The sequence below is a fragment of the Squalius cephalus genome (genome assembly GCF_949319135.1).
Source record: "Squalius cephalus genome assembly, chromosome: 11".
In the NCBI taxonomy this organism is placed as follows: Eukaryota; Metazoa; Chordata; class Actinopteri; order Cypriniformes; family Leuciscidae; genus Squalius; species Squalius cephalus.
In genome coordinates this window covers 24,824,079-24,847,170 of record NC_137132.1, presented here as the reverse complement: position 1 = coordinate 24,847,170, position 23,092 = coordinate 24,824,079, and the positions used below count along the sequence as shown (strand labels likewise).

Sequence of the window (23,092 nt, the reverse complement as noted above, 5' to 3'; positions counted from 1 at the left end):
GCGGGACAGCTGTGGGAATGACAGGTTAGGGCTAACGGTGTAGCACGAGAAAATTTGGGACTCACAACATTGATACTTAAACTGCGTCAGTTCACAATTAAAGAGACTAGTGGTGAGCTAGTATTTTCAAAGGAAGACATATGCAAACTGTATTTGATCCAGGTGTCTTATAGCTAGTGACATATGCTGTGTTTGTGAATTAGTTAGCATTGTAACATCAAGGTGGGTGGTGACAATCCTAATTTAAGGGCCAAATCTTGATGTTTTGTACAATTTGAAAGTAACAAACATTTTAAACATTTTATTATGACTTTTTTTTTGTTGTGATTTTAATGAATTCAGTCATGATCTTGCATCTAAAATCGAAGACAAAGTCTTTCAATCACAATGAATAAAAACATTATATACAAATTCATAAATGACATAAACAATACCACAAAGCTATACAATGATTATATATAAACATAACCCGTAAAATTGAAGAGTTGTTGCAATTATGGGGCGTATTGCGTTATTAGTCCTCAAAAATGGCTAAAATGTCTGTTGTTCTCCCACAGTTCTCAAATATTTCTCTAGGAACATTGTTTAGGCACCCAGGTGAAGTTCCACCCCCCTTGTGCATCTCTGCGTGTGAAAGCTTGTCCTTGAGAGAAACTGTGCGTCTTCACACTGTTTTGTGGACTTAGTGACATGCTAAAAGCTACATCTGTCCTGTTACGTGACATACGAGGTGTGGAGAAAAGTTGACTATCGCCCCCTGATGGACTGGAGGAACCACAGCCTGGTGTGTTGTAGTATGATCCAGGGCTTATGTCTTGGGGCCGATATGGAGTGGAGGCAGCTCGTGGTGGCGTGAAGTGTTGAGCGGTAGTCATCGCTGGTGGAGAGCTGACTAGTGACCCGGTAGATGTGATGGTGTACAGAGCTGAGGGGTCAAGAGTTGAATAATTTGAACCCAAGCTCTGGGAGGTGCTGTAGCCACTGGAGGTGTCCAGACTGCAGTTGCTGGATGAGTCTATGATGCTGCTGTAATCGCAGCGTGCCTCTGCATTAGGGCTGAAGCCAATGTCAACATTTGCCATGCTGTAAGGATCTTCTGTAGGAAGTGGACAGCTGAAAGAAGGGGTGTTGAAACTGCGGGCAGGGTCGACGGTGTTCTCGTCTTGCAGACCGAGAGTCTCTAGAATCCATGAGTCTAGAGGTGGGGTGGCCGCCAGCTCTTCTGCAGAGCAAAACTCCAAAGAGAGATTGCGGCAGGTCTGCTTCCCCTCACCACTGTGAAGCAACTGGCTCAGGTTCCGGAAATCACTGTGTGTTCTTTTCCGGTGTCTTGACCCATCTGGAACCTTGTGGCTAGAAAGAAGTTTCTGCAATGTGAAGAAGGGAGAAAGCGGTAAAACGAATGTGAGCGAAGTTGATTGTACGTATATTTTGAGGAAAGATCTGACATGAGCGACAGTAAAGGGCCATTCACACCAAGAACCATAACTATAAAGATAACTAGAACTATTTTAGCATCCACACCAAATTATATTGTAAACAAGCATTGGAGTTATTTTATTTCTTGCTTTAAATGCTTGAGCTTTATATATATAGTTTACCTTATATAGCGCCTTTCCATAGCTTAAGGACACTTTATAATTGAGACAGAAATAAATAATATATAGAGATATGTTTATAATATATATATATATATATATATATATATATATATATATATATATACACATACATTTTTTTTTACATAGTTTTATAGATTACCCTTCTCTGTTTCATTTGGATAAGGAGAAAGTATTTCAATATGGGGAAAAAAAAATCACACGCATCACCTTAGTGTAAAGATCCATCTGTGACAGTGTTGCCAAGTCCGCAGAATTGGACTACTTTTACGCTGTTGCACTGGGTTGTTTTATTAGTCCCTAGGTTGAAGCAATTGTTATCCTTGGAACATAATTGTGCTAGTTTTGGCAGTGATTGGGATAGTTTTGATTAGCAATTGTGCAGGTTTTGTTGTACAGACCTGGCAACCCTGAACTGTGTTAAAGGATTAGTTCCCTTCAGAATTAAAATTTCCTGATAATTTACTCACCCCACTGTCATCCAAGATATTCATGTCTTTCTTTCTTCAGTCGAAAAGAAATGAAAGTGTTTGAGGAAAACATTCCAGGATTTTTCTCCACATAGTGGACTTCAATGGGAACCAACGGGTTGAAGGTCCTAATTGCAGTTTCAGTGCAGCTTCAAAGTGCTACACAATCCCAGCCGAAGAATAAGAGTCTTATCTAGCCAAACGATCGGTCATTTTCTAAAAAAATAAACATTCATATTCATTCTTTTTAACCACAAATGCTCGTCTTGCACTAGCTGTGATGCGCCACACATTCCATAATCACGTTGTGAAAGGTCACGCGTGATGTAGGTGGAAGTACCGACCTAGTGTTTACAAAGGTAAAGTGCAAAGACTAAGTCAAACGCCCTTTACGAAAAACGTAAATAAATAAAAGGTAAAACAACGATGTCGGACGATTTTGAAGTTGGAGGAGAAAATGAGATTTTTTTCACTCTACCCCTACATTTTCCGCCTACATCAGGTTACCGCCTAACCTTTCCAACGTGATTACGTAATGCGTGAAGTCGTGGATGTGCAAGATGAGCATTTGTGGTTAATAAGCATATATATATATATATATATATATATATATATATATATATATATATATATATATACAGTGCTATGCATAAGTTTAGACACCCGTGCTAAAGTTGACTAAAAAGAGCCTTAATTAAAAAAAAATTAGGAAAAATCCAACATAGCCTTCACCATACCTAGAGATTGGCATGGAGTACTTTCCATAAGATCATCTCTCAATGCAAATCAAACCAGCTATTAGGCTAACTGAAATAAAACCATGCCAATCTCTAGGTATGGTGAAGGCTATGTGATGATGTGGGGCTATTTTAATTCCAGAGGCCAAGGGAACTTTATCAGGATGCATAGTATCCTGGATCCATGAAGTAACTGGCCTTTAAAAATAAAACTCTGCCTGCCTCTATGGGAATTTAACATAGGGGTGTCCAAACATATGCACACTGTATTTTAAGGAAGAACATTTATTTATTTACGATACATTATTCATTCACAAAGAAAATTGGTGTCCTTAAAGGTTGGATTTTTCCAATTTTTTTAATTAATGCATTAAGTTCAATTTCCAAAAAATGATTTTTTATTCCTCTTTTTAGTCAACTTTAGCATGGGTGTCTAAACTTATGCATAGCACTGTATATATATATATATATATATATTTTTTTTTTTTTTTTCTTTTTTTTTTTTTTTTTTTTTTCATTTCGCTAGATAAGACTCTTATTCCTCGATGGGATCGTGTAGAGCCCTTTGAATCTGCATTGAAACTGCAATTTGGGCTTTCAACCCGTTGGTTCCCGTTGAAGTCCACTATATGGAGAAAACCTTCATTTATTTTCGACTGAAGAAAGAAAGACATGAACATCTTGGATGCCATGGGGGTGAGTAAATGATCAGTAAATTTTAATTCTGAAGTGAACTACTCCTTTAAGATGTGAGATTTCTTACCTTAGTTTTTTCCTCCAAAGACTTCACATATGATGAGTTTAAAAACTCTTTGAGTTTGTTGTTCTCTTCTTGCAGTCTGGCCAGCTCTTCTTCTCTTTGCATTAGGGTGTCTTGGAGCTTTATGGGACAAATGTTTTCACGATCATTAACAATATGTCAGCAGCTTCGGCAAATTAATTAAGATATGATCATCTTTTTAAATACCTGCTTGTTTCGTTGAAGTTGAGGTGACAGCTGATCTGGCCAGGTGGGTTGATGTCCCATATGCTCAGACACAGGCAGTGAATCTAAAACAAATGGAACATTTGAAAAAAAGGTCATCATCCTGATTAGTAATGGTCTAGGGATAATTGCAAGCTGAAAAGTGAAAAGAAAAGAAAAACATCAATGAAATAAATAGGCTACTTTGAAAACAAAAGAAAGAGCCCAAAAGAACTAACAATTTGAAGGTGGCCAGACACTCCACAGTCCATTGCTACTCTAACAAAACACGGGGAAAAAAAGAAGAAAGAAAAAAAAAAAGTACAAGATGGAAAAATTCCAGTTTGCCAAGGCGGGAAGCCTCTCGCGCCGCTGATCCCGGCATATTGCAGAACTTACCCCGCCGCGGCGGCTCGTGCTGGCGGGCAGCGTTGTCCAGGGGACCGGCGTCCCAGAGGGAGACGAGCGTCGCTGTGGAAACGTCAACACTACCATCAGCTGACGTCGAGGCGGGGTACTCGTAGCGCTGCCCTCCTGCAAAGCTCAGATCTTGGCAGGACAGCATGGTGCTCTAAAAAAAATCCATCATAACAGTGTGAGGCGACAATTATTTAATTATTTAATCTCATTATTATTTTGAATGAGAAATAATTGCATATTTAATCATGTCGCGTCCACCTTACAAATAGACGGTAGCTAATGAATATTATAATTCAGCTATTCAGCATCCCCTTGTATAAAATCTTATACAAAATGTGTCCCAAGTGATAAACAGTGATAGTATTTTTCTTTAGTAATGTGTTCCATACGGTTCCTAACGGAAAGCGCTCGAGTTATGCTTACTCAGTCCAACGTAACTTCTGTTTAGTTGCGCTCTGTAACTTGTAATCTAACTTTTACTAAAATGTTGTTTGAAAACGCTGTTGAGACAGGCTATATATAGGTTAAATGCATAATACAGATTACTTGTTTTTGCACTCTACCTTTCAGCCTGCTAAGTGGTGCAAAATTTACAACCTGTAGTTCCATGCGTAAATATAGGCTATATATTCTGTCAAGAAAATATGTGCAACTTTTCTGCAAAAATGAGGCAAAAACCCCAACTAACATGGAGCAATACTCTCCATCTTCTACGTCATCATTCAATTATTTATTGAAATTGGCAATCATTCTGTGTTATGCCCTCACAGTAGCCTACCCACGTGTTGCGCTCACTGCAACAAACTAAGCTACTCTCCTTCTATTGCTTCATCATTGGCGCTGGCATTGCTTTTGTGTGCATGTTTAATAACTGTCAATGTATCAATCACATCTAAACATCAAGATATATATGCACATGGCACTCGGAGACCTGATAAAACACCAACTGACAGGTGCGCGTAAAGCCAGCTCGCCATGAGGATTCTCGAGTAATAAAATGGTTTAAAATAACAGGTGATAGAAACATTTAGTTACCTAATAATCAGAACATTTAGAGAAACACTTACCAATTCTTGGAGTAGGGTGACACGGGTAAGTGCGAGCTCTCCAAAGACCTAGAGAAGCAAGAGCGCTAAACTTCATTCAAATTGCTTTGACGCTCGCTCAAGCGCGGCTCTCCAGAGCGCAGCAGCAAACCTGATTCGGTGCGAAGCTGTCAGATTAGTGACGTGACACTTTTACTGTTGGATCGCAGATGCGCAATGAGCAAGTGCTCGAGCAGAAGGCAATGCGCGTGATTTGTTCACCTTAAGAGGAGATTGTAGTATTTAATGCAACACCCACAAGGTTGTATTGCTTTAGGATGGAGAGGTAGATGGTTCCTCTGCGCATCTGAGTGCTGTGCGCTGTCCAGTGGGTTAATGTATAATTGCTCAACTGATAGTTTAGAAGCATGATGAATTAATTTAACCAAACGAGCAAAGGGACATGCTCATGACCCCCTCTCACAGTTAAATGAAAGGTGCATACCACAGAGTGACACATTAACATACTTTTGTGCATTTCTGTCAGTCTGTTTTGTTTTGTTTTTCCACCAAAGAACTGAAAGATTATAATTTTAATACTCACTTGGCTTTTTGTACTTTGCACTTCATTTGGAAGACATCAACAAATACAGCTATGTCTAGAATGGTGTCTGATGATACTCTGAGATAAGCCTAATCAAATGGAAATAAATAGCCCAAATATTAACTTTATACATGTCAGATGTCAGAAATTAACTTAATTAATGGGTGATATTTGCATCCTGGAATTTATTTTTCAAGTGCATTTTTACATGTTATGTTATATATCATAGTATGTCAGAATGCAGATGTCAAATGTCTTTTTCAAGGCATTAGTAATGTAATGATGAGCAGAACATTATGGCATGTTGACAAAACATTTTGAACTTAAAAGTGATTCACGAGTTCACACTTACATATAATTTGAAGGGGTAAAGTTTAAAGCGTATTTGGCGTGCTGTCCGGAGGGAGGGCTCCGAGCTCGGAGTTCGGCCCGAACCCAGAGTACTCCCCCCGTATGTAAGTGTTTAGGACTAGAAGCGTGGAGAAGGGGTGGTGGAGGGATGCTGCAAAAAACTTTCAATGGAATGAGGTGAGACTGCTGAGTATATATACACCTCTTACCATTGATTGCTGAGTGCTCTCCACTTGTGTTAATTATCTGAACGTGCTCCTCCCGAACTTTGTTAATAAAACATCATTTAGTGGAAGTGTTAATTTTAATGGCAAATATTTATCCTAAAATGTTAACATTTTGTTTAATAAGATGGAAAAACGAATTTAACAGAACAGTAACAATGAGTCAATTTCAGTTGTCTTTGTAAATCGATTGCATCTTTGATAGTGAAAAGCATTTTTCTTTGTTATATTTTGACTGATTTCAATTACACAGATTGACTTTAAGGTGAAACCTTATCTTGCTAAACCCACTAAATGTACAGAGGGCATTAACCAACATCAATAATCCCCTTCTGTCATTTTGACCAGATTTCTCCAGCAGTGAACACTGTGCTGTAAATCTGAGGTCTTCTTTCAGTTATAAATTATAGTAATCGGGTTGCAAAATGTCTTTGAATGCAGTGTTTATTTGGGTAATTGCATTTTTTAAAAACACATTTAACTATTGATAAGGACTTTTACATCAAGGTGTGATGTGGTGGGGGTGGATGGGGCATGCTGCTATGTGTGAAAGTAGATATAATTTGGATACAAAATAGTCTAAATGTGCAAAATCTGACAAAACTTCCTTTTGGGACATCCAGGGACGTGCATAATTGAAAAAAAAAATAATAATTCATACGACATAATGTACATACAAATGTAAGTATTGCTATAGCAATTACAATAACTGGGTAATAACTAGGTACTAACCCTGAACCTACACCTAAACCTAACCTTAACCCATGCAGTTACCTTATATTACCCATATACTTTCTTGGTTAAGGACACTGTAAGTGCATGTACTGTAAAATAAAGTGTAACCTGTTTTCTTTTAGGAGTAGTGCTTTGGGTTAGGTTTATTCTCTATAGTCTTTATGAAGTCTATGGTATGCCATTTGGATGTATGAGGCCTCTGGGCACTAATTGCAGGGTTTTAGAATGACTTTGTATATAGGTTTCGGAGGCCGCTTTGCTTGCCTGTAGAAAGGAGCTGAGAGGCGGAGGTATAGGAGAGGATGGATATGGTGATAGTGTTTAATCCAGGACACTATAACTGCCAATTAAACAGGTCATTTCACCTGAAACCTCTGTCCAGGCTCACTCACACTCTCTGTCTTTCTTTCCTAGTCATCTTACCTGATACCAGAGATATAGAAACCCAGTAACAGTTGGGGTGAACTTAAATGAAGTATGGGAGAAACTGCAAATAGTTCTCCAGAACTGTGCATTCATTTTATATGTGAGTAATTGTAAAATAGCATGCTCTGATCACAAATATTGATGTTAGAACTTTAGAATTTTTTTTTAAACAAAGTCTGTCATAACCTGTAAACATATTGAGCAATCAACTTCGTTTTTTTTTTTTTTTTTTTAGATTACTTTTTTTCAGCAAGGACACGTTGAATTGATCAAAAGTGACAGTAAACACTTTTATAATGTCACAAAAGATTTCTATTTCAAGTGAATACAGTTCTTTGGATTTTTCTATGCATTAAAAAATCCTAAAAAAAGAAAAAATCACAGGTTTCCACAAAACTATTAAGCAACTGATTATAATAATAAATGTTTCTTGAGCAGCAAATTGGCATATTAGAATGATTTCTGAAGGATCATGTGACACTGAAGACTGGAGTAATGATGCTAAAAATACAGCTTTGACATCACAGGAATAAATTACATTTTCAAATGTTTTCAAATAAAAATCAGGTATTTTAAATTGAAATTATATTTCACAATATTACTTTATTTTTAACCAAATAAATTCAGATCTGAGCATAAGAGACTTTCAAAAACATTAAAAATCTTACTGACCCCAAACTTTAGAATGGTAGTGTAAGTACAGTGAACCTTCATGACGGATGATCATTTTGATAATCTGCACTTTGAGGTTATAAAACATCCTATAAAGTGATAAGGTCCCATCCATGAACACACTGTGATGTATTAAATGAACCCATGACTCATCAATACATAAGAACACAAACCATAGAATATATTAATTTAAGTGTGTGTGGTATAATATGCGGGAATCTATTGAAGAAAGCCCGCTCTTGAAGAGTGTGAAATGGGTGTGTGTGTTCATGCACCCCTCTATGTGCTAACTAAACTCAGAGGTGGCAGCTTGGGTAATTAAGAGCGGAGCTGTTGTCAGGTGCCTCATTATGACATGAATGGCAGTTTGTCATTCTCCTCCTACCTCTATTAAACAGCCTCTGTCCTTTGCTGTCAGCTGCTTTGACTGTTTATCAATCTGTCTGCTGGCAGAGCTGACTTCTTTCGCAGGTTAAACGGTCTGTCTGTTGACAGGTCTGATTTTACAGCTCTCTTTCTGTAGATGAATGAGCACTGAATCATTAGCATGAATTATGTCTGATGAGCTAAATATCAATTATGCCAAAGCATTGAATGAAAGAGAAATGCTTTCGTTTTGTTAGTGAGTGAATCAGGCTTATGGAAAGCATATGAAGCATTCATTAAGACAAATGATTACTATATTACTATAAAAATATTAGTATAAGACAAATTATTACTATATATTATTATTATTTTTTTTTAAAACATTTTCTGATAATCACTCAAATTGTAATGTAGACATGCATTTTCTGTAAAAATTTCGCTATAAAAAAATTACAACTCACAAACTAGCATCTGAATCATTCTTAAAACATATTTTTTTACATTCACTTGTTTATTTTAAATGGTCCTGTGGAGAACAAAAAATATTTTGAAAGTACAAATATACAATGTAATCTGTCAACTAATATGGTTTAATTAAAAACATGCATATCAATTGTACTTACAAAAGCAAAATGATGTTTAAAATAGTCAGCTCCCCAAAAGAACGTTATGCCAAGTACTTGCTTGCACTTTTTAAAGCAATGATGGAAGTTTGTATTGATTCCATGATGGTTGTTTCATTTCCATATCATTTTGGATAAAAGTATCAGCCAAATTAATGTCAATGTATAAGAGGAGTATAGGAGCAAAAAGTGTGTGTGGGTGTGTATGACCCCTACTGACACAGCGCAGACAGTGGGAGTGAAGAGGAGGGTCAGGGGGCTTAAGAAATCAAAAGACTTTCGCACAACACACAAAACCCGTTCTGGCTCATTCAGACACATCCCAAGTCCCTTAAATTTATACAGAACTGATATGCATTGATATGCACTTCTCTAAACACTCAAATATAATAATTCATCCTCTTTCCATTCACACACACACACCATCTGACCCCCCACTACCATAGACACCACTCTCTCCCTCCCTCTTTCAGCAGTTGGAGAATTAATTGCCTTCTCTCAGGGCCAGTGATGATGGTACAGGTGGAGATACCTGGGCGTCTAACCCCTCTGCCCCCGGCCCAGCTGTCTCTGAGTCCCGGCCCTTTTTTCTTGTGCAGCTCCCCACCGAGGGCTCTAATAACCAGCCACTGCTGCTCAGGATTTGTTGGCCAACAAACTGGACTCATGGGGGCTTGCAACCTGTTAGATATGTTAAGTGGTTGCTAAACTAGTTAAAGGCTAAGTGTGTGTGTGTGTGTGTGTGTGTGTGTGTGTGTGTGTGTGTGTGTGTGTGTGTGTGTGTGTGTGTGTGTGTGTGTGTGTGTGTGTGTGTGTGTGTGTGTGTGTGTGTGTGTGTGTGTGTGTGTGTGTGTGTGTGTGTGTGTGTGTGTGTGTGTGTGTATTTGTTTGTGAGTGTTGGTACCCACATACATGAAGGCAAAGTCTTGAAACTCACCAAGATAAATGATAAAAAGCTCATAAAAGCAGTTTGAAGTGTGCAAGGGAAGATGATATCCAGATATATAAATATTTACAAAAAAATATGCTATTGCAATGTTTTTTGTACATGTACCATAGTCTTTGAAGTACATACCATGGTATAAAACTTTCTATGCTAGGCATCAATATATCATCCCAATGGAAAAGTTTAATGGTCGGTCTTTCATGGAGGAGGAGATGTTTTTCCTAAACCTGGATGAAATGCATAAGAAACTTTTGAATTCATAATGAGATCTATTACTTTTGATTGGAGACTTATATATTTGCTAATCTGAGCACATTTTGATGCATTATTCATGTATTTTCAAAATGTATACACTAACATTTAAAAGTTTGGGGTCAGAAATATGTTTTTGAAATTAGTCTTTTATGCCTACCAAGATGGTATTTAATTGTTTAACAATATTATTACAATAACTGTTAGATATGTTTTATATTTTAATACATAAAACAGACTTTAATAAATCCAAAAGGAACACGTTTGAGAAAATCAGATTATGGGTTAATAACAAAAGACAATCATCTAATACTAATACGACACGTAACAATCAACAGAAGAAACTGAGGGCTTAATTTTACAAAGATAATAAGGTAACTAAATGAACAACAGGAAAAGGTAATCAGTAACTAAGGGAAGTAGCAAAGAGAACTCAGTCTGATCGTGACAGGGTCCACAATGAAAACAAAACCAAATGCAATGAAACTAAACAGACTAAGATCGTTACAGTAGCTCCACCTCCCAAAAGGCGCGTCCTCGCACCAATAAGAGTCCAAATAAGAGGGGTGGGGGGACACCAGGTAGGATACACTAGTAGATGATGGCGGGCGAAACCAGGGCAGCAATGATGGTGGGAGGAGCCAGGGAGGTGACGAGAGCAGGAAGAGCCAGGTTGGAACTTCTAACCCAGAGCACAGCTAGGGCGAATACCCATGGCAGAGTCGAGGGAGGGAGCAGCTATAGAGATTTGGCAGGCGGACCCGAGGTGGAGACCCAGATGGAGCCGAAGAGCCGATGAGACTGGACAACACCGCTGGATCTGGAGCAGCAGCGATGAGTGTCCGAGGAGGTGCCAGAGGACCAAGGCAGAGATGGAGGGAAAGCGGAGTTTAATGGAGCCGAAGGGTTGAAGGGATGAGGCACAGTTTAAGGCCCCGAAGTCCGTGGCACAGGCAGAGCGGCAACTGACCATGGTGGAGTCAAAGGGAGGGAGGAGCCAAGGTGGAGCCGGCTGGTTGACGAATCGAGGTGGAGTGATGGGCTCGGTGGCTGGAAGCGGGGGCCAGGGGATCCATGTGCCTAGGCAGAGCTGGAGACCGGAATACCTGAGGCGGATCTGCGCAGCAGAGTGAAGTAAACAGAGGAGGCGCTGAGTAACTGAAGGGAACCAGCGGAGGTGGGGCCTACAGGGATAATCCTCTTTCAAATCCTCATTAAAAATTACAGATGCCGGCTCACGCATCTAGTCAGACTTTTCACTGAGTGCGGGCTCCGGGGCGATCATACTCTTAGGCAACCGCTCTTGCACTGGTGTGTGACTGGCTCTGGCTTTTTGTCCGCGGTGGGCTCTGGCAAAGAGTCCATGCAGCGTGTGGAAGGCAGAGTGGAGCTGGTGATATGCTCCACAGCAGGGCAGATGGTAAACGCTGATCCGTTGTTCGCCAGCACCCACTCCACAAACACGGTGAAATCCCCCTGAGGCATGCCTTGGACTGCCAGATCTAAAAAGTCCCTTGTGTGGTCCGAAAAGTGAGCGATCTCCATGCTCCAAACAGCTGGTAAGCCCATTGTGGGGGAAAAAAGAAAAGCGCAGCAAAAAAATCATAATAAATATACAGAGAGAATAAGGTAACTAAATGAACAACAGGTGAAGGTAATCAGTAACTAAGGGAACTAAATTGCAAAGAGAACTATCTGATTGGGACAGGGAACACAATGAAAACGAAACCAAAACACAATGCAACTAAACAGACTAAGATCGTTACACTCATTTGGTGCTCATGAAATATTTCTTATCAATGTTGAAAACAGTTGTGCTGCTTAATATTTTTGTGGAAAATTATATACTTAAATTGAGTAAAAAAATATCTTACTGATGCCAAAATTTTGAAAGGTAGTGTATATCTTAGCCATTGTTTTGAGAATCTTATTATTTATGTATTATGTTTTAAAGTTGTTGTTGTTGTTGTTTTTTTTAATATATATAGCTCTTTTAATAATATTTTTTTAGAGTAGTTATTGTGTAATAATTTGTTTCTATTTTCTAATTTGTTCTTTCTTGTGTTTATGACAAAATTGAGAACTCTTGATAAGATATATTTGCGATTACTTTTACGTTTTCAGAAGAAAAACTAAGAAACAAGAAGCATCTAAACAGTCTCAATTTGCTCTCCATTTAATCTCATTGCTATCTAGAAGAAACAATTGAGACATTTAAGAGGTCTCATTTGTGATTTTTATTTTCAATGGAAAGGAAATCAATTAGTTTGTAAAGTACTGTTGTGATATAAAACTCGCTGTACAGTAAGTGCCTTGTTTCCTCTGATCTAAGAGTCTTCCTCGGGCCTCTGGAAAACTGATGGGCCAATTAACTGAGAATCACATGTCGATGTAAAGTCAAAACAAAGTCAACAGAGCCATTGACTTCTTCACGGGGGTCCTCAATGCCCTCCCCGGTTTACCCTATCTCATTATTACCAGCCCCCTCCATCGAGAAAATTGCCCCCCTTCCAACGAGATTAAGCTCCATACACGTGTCAAAGCAGACTCTGCGCGCTGTTAGCGTGCTGCGATGCTAAGCCTCTTTTACCTGAACAATGGTCTCCAGCCAAGCACACGCTGCCAATTAAGCCCAGGGCTCTCTCCTGCATCCCCGCCCGCCGTGGCTGCCCATGTTCCAGCCCGATCTCAAACGCCCCTTCCCTTACTACAGGCACATGTAGGACAGCCCTAAGCAGGGGTCCTTTTGTGTGGCGTGAGCAAAGCCAAATTGGTTTCGGCAGGATATATACAGACCCCCTCACAGGCCAAACCTGACGCCGTGTAGATGAAAGTACCGCCGACGTGTCTGTGCCACAGCGTCCCTTTACCCCGCTAACATCCGTTTAATGGTCAACCCTCTTTTCTCACTGCTAGGCCTGATTTCATCTGTTTCCAGTCACTTGCACCTCCCTCCATTTTTAAGTGCCTTTAGATTTGTGCCGAAGTTGGTGCCAGTTTAATTGTTTTAACCGGTCCAGAAGACGAGCAGAACTCCCATTTATAAAAGCTCCAACGTAGCTTCCATGCAGTCAAAAAGTTGCTAAAGTACTATAGAAACAAGAAAAGTAATGTTACTTTTTTTAATTTAAACCACAATACCCGAGTTACTTGTTGTTATAGTGTTAGTTTTGCTATTTATTCCATGCATTTAAAGGATTTCGTAGAGTAAATCTGTCAATCAGACATTTTATTGCTAAAGTCTCTAATGCATCACAAATATTAGGTCACATTTCAAAAAAAGAAACAATGTAACTTAAATCATTTGTTTCTTTTTATTAGGAGTAATGTATGGAAGCCTTAAAAAGCCATGCATTATTCCTTTTTTCATTGCATGATCAAATTTTCTTCACTTAAAAAAGCAGTTTTCTTGTCATTTTTATGTAAAAAATGTAATTTTCTTACGATTATGAAAAAATAAGACCGTAAAAATGCATGGCCTCTTAAGGCTTCCATAGTAATGTAATCATAGCACATTACATTTGAAAGTAACATTTTCAAGCACTTCTCATGCTCTGCATTTTCACATTGTCTCTTAAAATGATAGCTTATAAATGAAAAATTCTGGTATATGTCATTTCTAGGGGTATGTTAGGCTGAATCCTCTAGCGAAACCTTGCATAACTGTCTTTTGGGTTAAGATCTGAATTAAAATGATTAATAAATTGGAATCTAAGACTTCATTCTATCTGAGTAACCAATCCATTTCAGCAGACAAACTTGTTTTGCTGGTGCTGAGTAATATATCGACTTGTACAATGCATTTACAAAAGGTTAAACACATTATACAGACAATAAGGTTAAAGCATGCCAATTAAACAAGTTTAGCCTTAAAGTGTCAAATTACTAATCTCAAACAAGATATATTAGTTTTTTTCAATTGTAATAATATTTCACAATATTACTGTTTTTGCTGTATTTTGGATCAAATAAATGCAGCTTTGGTGAGCATGATAGACATCTATAAAGTATTACAAAATCTTTCCCAAACTTTTGAACGGTACTGTATAGACAAAATGCAGTGTACAATCAGAAGGTTTTTTTTCTGTCTCTGGTAGGCTTGTATACGAAAATTATTTCTAACCCACTTTTAACTACTCACTTCACCTTTCTTTCATTACACAATTGCTCTTAGCTTCCGGCAGGTATAGATGTGTGTAGAGGGTTGTTTAAGTGCGGTATGTGAGCATTACCGAAACGCAACCCACCCCTGTGTACTGCCTCTGATTATGTGCTTGTGTTTCATTTCTTCTCTTTATTCTAATGAAACTATTATATGATCAATGAAAAGACAGATTACGGTGGAATTCCTAATACCTTCCCCCAGTCTGGCACCTACAACATAAACTTCACAGAGAACACACCTGATCTCAGGTGACACCCAGTGTCCGACAACACCTCCACTCGCCCACTTGGTTCCCCTCAAACACAATGGGCCTGCCGCCTAACCATAACCTAATCCCCTCCTCGGCCTCTGATTGGCTGCCGGGTAGATCATGTGATGTAGTAAAGAGAGGAAAGTTGCAGGTTAAAATTTTTGCTAAACAAAGTGTTCTACAGGAGCAGTGAAGCGTGAGGAATAGAAAAGTTCCTGGAGGACTTGAAAGGCAGCAGAGCACGACCGGAGTGATGTCTTTGTCTTTAATACACTGCTGAGTGTGTGTCAGTGTGTGTGTGTGTTTAGGTTACGGTGTTCCTCTGCTAGGGTCAATCAATTGGGCATTTAGTAAAATAATATGTGGATGTAGGTCAGCCAAAGATATTATAAAAAATAAAAAAAAATGAAGGGGCATAATGTTCTGACTGTTCAAAAACACCAGAGGAAAACTGGCTGGCAGGTCAGTATGAAATATGAGCGATATCACACTTCATATCACTTCATCTGCAAACACACTGCAGTTTATTAGGTGCTGAAGGCCTCAGTTGCACTGGCATGTTAAATGGTTTGTTGTGTTATCTTATCAGGCACCAGGTTGACGTGTGCTTTGAGAAGGAAATAACCAATGCATTTGGCAAAAGTTTGTTTGTGGCATCAGAGGGTGTGTTCACACTTGTAGTTCGGTTCCCTTGGTTCTTTTAATCCGGTCCAAAAAGAAAATGATACATTTAGTCCTAATTCGATTAGCGTTTACACTGTCGTTTTCAACGTCAAACCTAAAGATACATTAAAAAAAATGTAAAAAGTATTTTTAAAGCTTACCGAAAATCCAAAACAATGCTATGTGCTGGGCACTTGTACAATGTGCATAAATATGATGGTATTTTTTACCAGAGTTCACTTTATAAGAACTCATAAAGTGCTTATAAAGGGTGTAAAGGAGTCAAAACAGCACCAGGAATTCAAATAAAAAGGAGGTTCTCTGCACTTCTGCAATCCACAACAATCCGGTGCAACCAAGGCAGGACAAAACAAAGCAGAAAAAAGAAGAAAGAGCGCCAGGAATTCCTTTGCAAGGAGAATGCATTTCCAACACCTGTACCAAAGTGTAATTGGCAACAAAGCTCCTATGATGTGAAGAACCAAGTACCATTGAGCATTCTGTCCTTTTTAGGGTCGTATCGTGTGACATAACACCCTGTTTTTGGTTGTTTAAATGTCTTTGGTCCGTGTTGCGTTCATATTTTGGTTGAACCGCACAAGATTTAGATTGGAAGTGGATCTAGACCCACCTTTCAGAGGCCTTGGTCCGCTTGTTTGTTGCGCACCAGGGTTCGGATGGCAGCGTTCATTCTTATTCAAATGAACCGCACTGATAGAGCTATCGCACCAGAGTTTGTTGAAATCTAAACAAACCTGCCAAGTGTGAAGTTTTACATTTAGTAGCAAATCAAGATACCAACGAGCAAATCTGTATATTGTGCATTGTTGTCTTACAAAGTCTACTATACACATTTTTGCTTTTTTTAATGATGCAAGTCAACTGTTTACACCATTATTCAAATGATTTTTCCATGCCAGTTTATTATTGTAAAAAAAAAACAAAAAAACAGAAGAGATGGTGGTTATTAGCTAGAATAAGCTATAATGATGACCAGACGTAATGTTTGACGAAACTATATTTTGCATGACCAGAAAGTGCATACAGCTGAATTCAATGCAATCCTAAGGATAGTTCAAATGTATGATGTACAGCATGCATTTGTTTGGCAGACCATGTAATTCAGTTTTTACTGCCATATCTCTGTAGTTCTGATTCTCTGTAGGGCTTCATAACAACCATGCCACTCTAATCCCAAAAAGAATCTAAAAAACTTTCAAATCTACACACAAATCTCTTATTTAGTGGTCTTAAGACTTAGTGATTTACTAATCCATGAAAGTCAAATGCTTAAACACAACTGGCTGTATTTTGAGATGTTCTAGGTTGAAGTGGTAGTTCTGTCTGGATTTTCTTATAAAGTTAACTGCAAATCCATCACAATCCCACTGAGCTCTTCGACATACACTATCTTTCAAAAGTCAGTACAATTTTTCTGAAAGAAACTAATATTACTCAGCAAGCATGCATAAAATTAATCAGAAGTGAAGGTAAAGACATTTACTGACTGTAGTGTTGAGCATAAATAGTGATGCTGAACAAGACAATGAGCTTGTCGTTACAACTGCCAACAGGTCAGGCCATGAACTAGCCATTAGATCACCATGCCAACAAAGACACGTGTAGGCAGAAACTTGTGATTATTTGAGAACAAATGTACCAATAACTCAAACAAGTTTCCAACACAGGGCATAGAGCTGGAGACAATGGCCACATACACACTATACAATTTCAAGTGTAACAGCCGCATTTAAATGCGGGAGTGAATCCCCTTAGTTATCGCTCCATGTGTGTACAGAACACAGTTGTGATGACTGTGATGATTGACACCGTAAACGTTCTGGTGTCTCGCGTATTTGTTCTCCACTATTTGTTATCTAGTTACTTATTAGAAAATATGTTTTCAAAAATAAGCATAACTGCTTCAAAATATCTGTGTTCGGTAGAGATGTGTGCAGTTTACGTTTGTAGAGCGAAACGTTTCTCTTGGTTTGATATTTTGTTGAGACATCTTGTGTAATTTTAATTGTGGCTTAGGTGTATGACCTCAGAATGCAGTCATAATGATGATAGATATTTATCTACTCAACGTTGCATGTACTTAATGGCAAATTCTGTTTTTGAAAACTGCCATGGTGCTGTCTTTTACTGAGAGTGTGATTTTTATTGATTGTTTTAGTCAGTATATGTGTCTGTGGCTTGAATAAAAATTACACTGAGATTCAGGATCCGATTTTCTTGATTTTTTTTTTTTTTTTTTTATCTTCTATGTCATGATCAATGAACTGTCTGAACTTAAAAGAATAACCTTTGCACCCCAATGTGGAGGACTTGCACTGCTTCTGAGGTTTGTTTTATTGCGTTTAACCTTTTAACAACCCTTGCCATTTGAGCAACTTGTTGAAGAGTCTGTTTTTCCTGAATGGTCATACACACAGTCTTGGGACGTGAGCATTTGAGATGCACTTGATCTCCTGTCATTTATCTGATCTCCGGGAGTGTCTCCGAGACCTAATGACAGAGAAATCCTTCAATCAGATAATCTGACATAACAAAAGATTTCAGACTGCATGTATGGAAAGTCTAGGAGAAAACATGATCACATAATTGATAGCTTGTAAATCCCACACGCTTTACACTGAACATTAAAGCAAAGCAAATGATGCAGAATGTGTCTTGACAGGGGGAGGATGAAGGTTTAACTGTCTCATCTTTCTAATCTTCCATCAGCATCCCTCTTGGCTCTCTCTCTCTCTCTCTCTCTCTCTCGTCTCCATCCTCTTCTAAAGTCGGAACCCTCTGAATGTTTGTCTTGAGCGTAAATGCTATGTTGTAGAACTGGAACTGACGTTTGAAACGTGGCGTCCACAGTTAAACGGCACACGCTTTCGAACAACGACAACTCTATGTAAGGACTCCACCCTGATGTTTGAAATATAAAGCTAATTCTCCGGTGTTGGTTTACACCTTTTATGGATCATATGTTTCAATGATTTGTTGACATAACAGAATAATGTTTTGAGATGCAAAGGGTTTGGAACAAAGCACAGGATTAATATTGTTTCACAAGTTATCTAAATGAAGTTCTAAATGGTTCGACTTGAGTTTCAACTAGTTTTGCTCAAACAGGAGATGTCATATCAGACTAATTATTGAGAATTTAGATGACTTATGGGTAATGAATAGTGGCCTCTTTTATTGAGAGAGAAAGAGAACATACATGTTGCAGGTGAGGTATTGCAGAAACTTAACCCTCTTTTCTAACCATTTAATATTTGCTCTTTTTTACATTTAAACAATTCACATATTCACAATTCACATACTCAAACACTTAAAAAAAGCATGAATTAAATCAAATGAACTCTTATTAACTCTATAATGTAATTTATTCCTGCATGTCAAAGCTGTATTTTCAGCATCATTACTCCAGTATTAAGTGTCATATGATCCTTCAGAAATTTATTCATGATTGTTATGTGTGTTAGTGGACAAATAGCTGTGTTGGGTGTGGATGGATCATTTCTGGTCTACTGACCTCAGATGACCTACCTTTTTAGTTCAATAGGTGTATGTATTTGTACAGAATAAAATTATTATGTCTATGGAATGTCCCTATAAAACATGACAACCCAACATGTGTGTGTGTGTTGGGAAGTAGAAAGGGAGGGGGATAGGAGGCGAGAAAGTTGAGAGAGTTCAATCTTTTGGGGGTCTTTTGAGGGGGTATACCCCCTTTTATACCCCTTCTCTGAACACATACAAACAGAATTTGTGTAGTTGTAATTATTGTTTTCCCTAAAACGTTCTTATTTCTGTTCTGTTTATATTTCTACCTATTATCTAGGTGTGTGTGTGTGTGTGTGTGTGTGTGTGTGTGTGTGTGTGTGTGTGTGTGTGTGTGTGTGTGTGTGTGTGTGTGTGTGTGTGTGTGTGTGTGTGTGAATTGATCTCCTAAAGAATCCTTAAGGTATTCTTCCTACATACTGATATGCAGTATGTAAATGTGCCGTTAAATAAATCTTGTTTTTGATTGAAAGAAAGAAAGAAAGAAAGAAAGAAAGAAAGAAAGAAAGAAAGAAAGAAAGGCACATAGAGACACAAGGAGTTTGCGTGTGGCTCTTTGCTGGCTGTAAGCGTTGCTCGGATGATGACCCTATATTGTCCAATCAGAACTCCTGATTGTTGTGCACTTCTTTGCTTTGAGGGGGCCCTGGCATGGACCCCAGCTGCACCCCCATTACCCCAGAAAATAACCCCCTCTCCAGTCCATAATGAGACCCAAAACCAGTCCAAATCTCAACTATCCCTCCTCCAAATGAAGACTAGAGCTTCACGCTGTTGGGCTTCCTCAATCTGCCATGAAGAGCCCTAGTCCGCAACATCTTCAAACACGAAACAATCAGGCCTAAAATGGCAGCAATAACAAATAACTTATTATTTAAGGAAGACTAGTTTAGTCACGCATAGTTTTCAGACTATAGTTAGTTCAATTATAGTGGCTCACTCTGCTTTATTGTTTCAATTTGTTTAAAAGGCAAAAATATACACTATAATGGTAGTTTCAGATGTGCAAGTGACAAAGACTGCGTCTGTGTTGTGTACCCTAACTTGGACAATATGTATATATGATATGTACTTCTAGAATTTGAACCTTACATGGCTTGGACCCTAACCTTTTTTTTGTATTTCTCTCTGTCTCTGTCTGTCTGCCTGCCTGTCTGTTTGTGTCTGTCTGTCTGTCTGTGTGTGTGTGTGTCTTGGGCACAGAGTGTGCCTGTTTTAAAAGGGTTAGATCTGGACAAGGGCCAAGCCTGAAGGGGTGACATGATAAAGAGAAGGACAAAAAAAGATTCAAAGAAGGAAAAAGGAACCAATCCAAAAATTACAAGCCTTTTACAAACCTTATTGGAAACGTTCCCGACACATGCACGCGTACACACTCACTCACCTAACATGAATGAAATGCCATTAATATGAGGTATGGCGCCATCTGCTAGCGCAAAAAAGTTCTGCAGCCAGATCGATCCCAGACAAAATAAGAGAATGCAGTACCTTCAGAATTGTCTTTTGCAATTTAGCAGACATTATAACGAGCAATATATTATATCAAAAGATTGTGCCAACTTATATTAGCATGAACGAAAATAGGCTACTTTCCTAATTCTGTTGCCACATTTCCTCGAATTCTGGGAGGTTTGTGGTATCTGAACTCCCAGCTTAAGTTTAAACCCTCATGAAGGTTGGGGTGTCGATTTTTTTATACAACTATGTATGTTTCAGAAGAAAGAAAATAGGCTAACTAGAAAGAGCGCACACCTGAGTACCAGTAGGCTACAAGACTTCTAGAGCGCTTTGGTTGGCCTCTATCGTAGGCCCACATCATCAACCAAAGTAAAGTAGCCTACATCACTTTATTGTACATCAACATGTGGGAAGAATATTTTCAAAAAAGTGATTTGTTTAAAAAGTTGTAGACAGTCAATATTTGCCACAAAAATTCACACATTCGACAAATTTCAATCCCCTGAATATCTAAACTGTGTTATATGTGTAACCATTAGGGGGCGCCAAAAGCCATTTTCTAAACTGAGCGATGAATTGCAGTTTAATTCAGGGGTGCCCAGTCCTGCTAGTGGAGGACAACAGTCCTGCAGAGTTAGCTCAAACTCCAATTAAAGTCCCCATGAAATCAAAATGAAAGTTTTTTGGCTTTTAGTATGAATATGTTAAACTTAAGGTTATCTGTAAGCTAGTGTGCTCCAAAACAATGACAAGATTCACATTTAGAAGATATAAGCATTCAAAACATACAGTCTCTCACTTCCGTCCAATATGGATCAACTATTTAGATGACATCACCCTGCACTTCTCATCAGATTTTCTGTCCAATCAAATGCTCTCTAGAAATTACGCTGAAGCTGCGGCTGAAATCAGTCACATGTTCACACAATTACTATTTTCTATAGGTGAATGGCACAGTGCACTATATAGCTGATAGGGAACGATTCAGACCGTGTAAATATGCTTTACATTGGGGCGAATGAAGTCTGATTTCACGTTAGTGTCATGCAAACCGCTGCAGCGCGCACACAGTCTGCTCCGGTCCAGAGACACGATGGCTCACAGCGGATCATATAGCGAGTCGATGCAGACCACAAAACACACTAGAACAATTTGAATTCTACACAGAATGCTATATTTTAAAACGATATGGAGGAGAAACGGTTAGACAGACTCGGCATTAGAAACAGAACAGATGAGTAGAAGAGAAAAACCTTTCAAACGTCACATCCTCAGCATGATTATGTTCACTGTTTTGCTTTAGTAACAGTTTCATATTAAAGCTGCAGTCCGTAGTTTTTCCTCTTTGTCACCATCTCTGTTCGAAGTCTGCAATTGCAGTTATTCACGGAATTATCAACTTTACGTGGGTTGTGCCTTGGGCGCGGATGAATCCACTGTTTTGAGGAGAATGTGCGGCTGTCAGTCACCGCGCCGGTGTGGATACTGTCATTCGGAATCACAGATTCAACTTTTGAAAGTATGACCAACTTAAGAATTTTCCTTTATCCACTAACAAAATCCACTTTTGTTCTGAACTTAGGGGAAAACAAGCATTGCAGTAAATCGCGCTGATTAAATCTAACAACTCTTTACAACAGGTGAATCTCCAGTTGTCACTGGTGATTGTCGTTTGAACCTTTCTGGATCCGCCATCAAATTGTTAAGTTTAATTATATCAAGTACTGTGAGAAAAGGCTATAAATCTCCACCTCCTACATCCTCACACGCAACATAGCCTACTAGCCGGGACACCTTCTTTATGTGTACAGATGTGATATAATGACGCAAAGACATGCTCGAATTTCCCGCGGAAATCCACCAGTACCACTGGAATTAAAAACATTATTACAAGCTTACCGTTTTGAATTGAGCTAAGGCAAGCAGACAGTTTTGAACAGTTTTGCTCAAAAATTGTAAAAAAAAAAAAATAAATAAAAAATGTACTTGCTCAAAAAAATATTTTGGACCATTTTTAACCCAAAAAAGTTACGGACTGCAGCTTTAAATAAAAAAAAAAGGGAATCTATTAGACTCTGGCTGTCCTAACTGTCAAACGCACTTTGCTGAGCTGTGATATAAACAAAACGCTATTGGCCATTTTAAAAAGGGGAGGAGCTGCTCGATATGTCCCACCATGTTTTCCTGTTTCAGTGGAAATTCAACAAATAGAATTACACTGCATGATTCAAGGCACTTCAGTAGGCCTGTAAACACACATGAAACAGCTAATCAATACTAGGCATACTAAAAACTTCCAGGTAGGAGTGTTGAGGCAAGCTGGACCTAAACTAAGCAGGACATTGGCCCTCCAGGAGCAGGATATTGGACACCCCTGATTTAGTTTATACTTTTAAAAACCTAATTGTTTCATAGTGATTTGTAATTAGCAAATATACCACTTTAGGACATGCAGGATTTAGGAAATTGCTTTTGACTCACAGCATAACCCTCTGGATTATTTTTCTTTTGTAATAATTTTCTTTCTTTCTCATTATTTTAATCTTCTTTTCCTTGCT

General features: G+C 38.6%; 1 protein-coding gene across 2 annotated transcripts; it reads right to left on the bottom strand.

Annotated features, from left to right (window-relative positions):
• Positions 1-504: 504 nt before the first annotated feature.
• On the bottom strand, positions 505-5,300 carry gmnc (geminin coiled-coil domain containing). Of its 2 annotated transcripts, XM_079886449.1 has the most exons (5): positions 5,278-5,300; positions 4,190-4,361; positions 3,794-3,876; positions 3,590-3,706; positions 505-1,367 (listed from the first exon to the last, which is right to left on the bottom strand). In XM_079886449.1, exons 2-5 carry the CDS (start codon positions 4,353-4,355, stop codon positions 573-575), a joined length of 1,161 nt encoding a protein of 386 aa, XP_079742575.1. In that variant the 5' UTR covers positions 4,356-4,361; positions 5,278-5,300; the 3' UTR covers positions 505-572. The 2 variants fall into 2 exon arrangements, with proteins under 2 accessions (XP_079742575.1, XP_079742576.1); XM_079886450.1 differs by lacking the exons at positions 4,190-4,361; positions 5,278-5,300 and adding an exon at positions 4,030-4,119.
• Between the last annotated feature and the right edge of the window lie 17,792 nt (positions 5,301-23,092).

Excerpts from the sequence above, each read along its gene's own strand:
- gmnc (XM_079886449.1), bottom strand. The coding sequence starts at position 4,355 with ATGCTGTCCTGCCAAGATCTGAGCTTTGCAGGAGGGCAGCGCTACGAG. Across the intron at positions 3,877-4,189 it reads GCACGAGCCGCCGCGGCGGG|ATTCACTGCCTGTGTCTGAG; the intron begins GTAAGTTCTGCA and ends CATTTGTTTTAG. Across the intron at positions 3,707-3,793 it reads AACTTCAACGAAACAAGCAG|CTCCAAGACACCCTAATGCA; the intron begins GTATTTAAAAAG and ends TGTCCCATAAAG.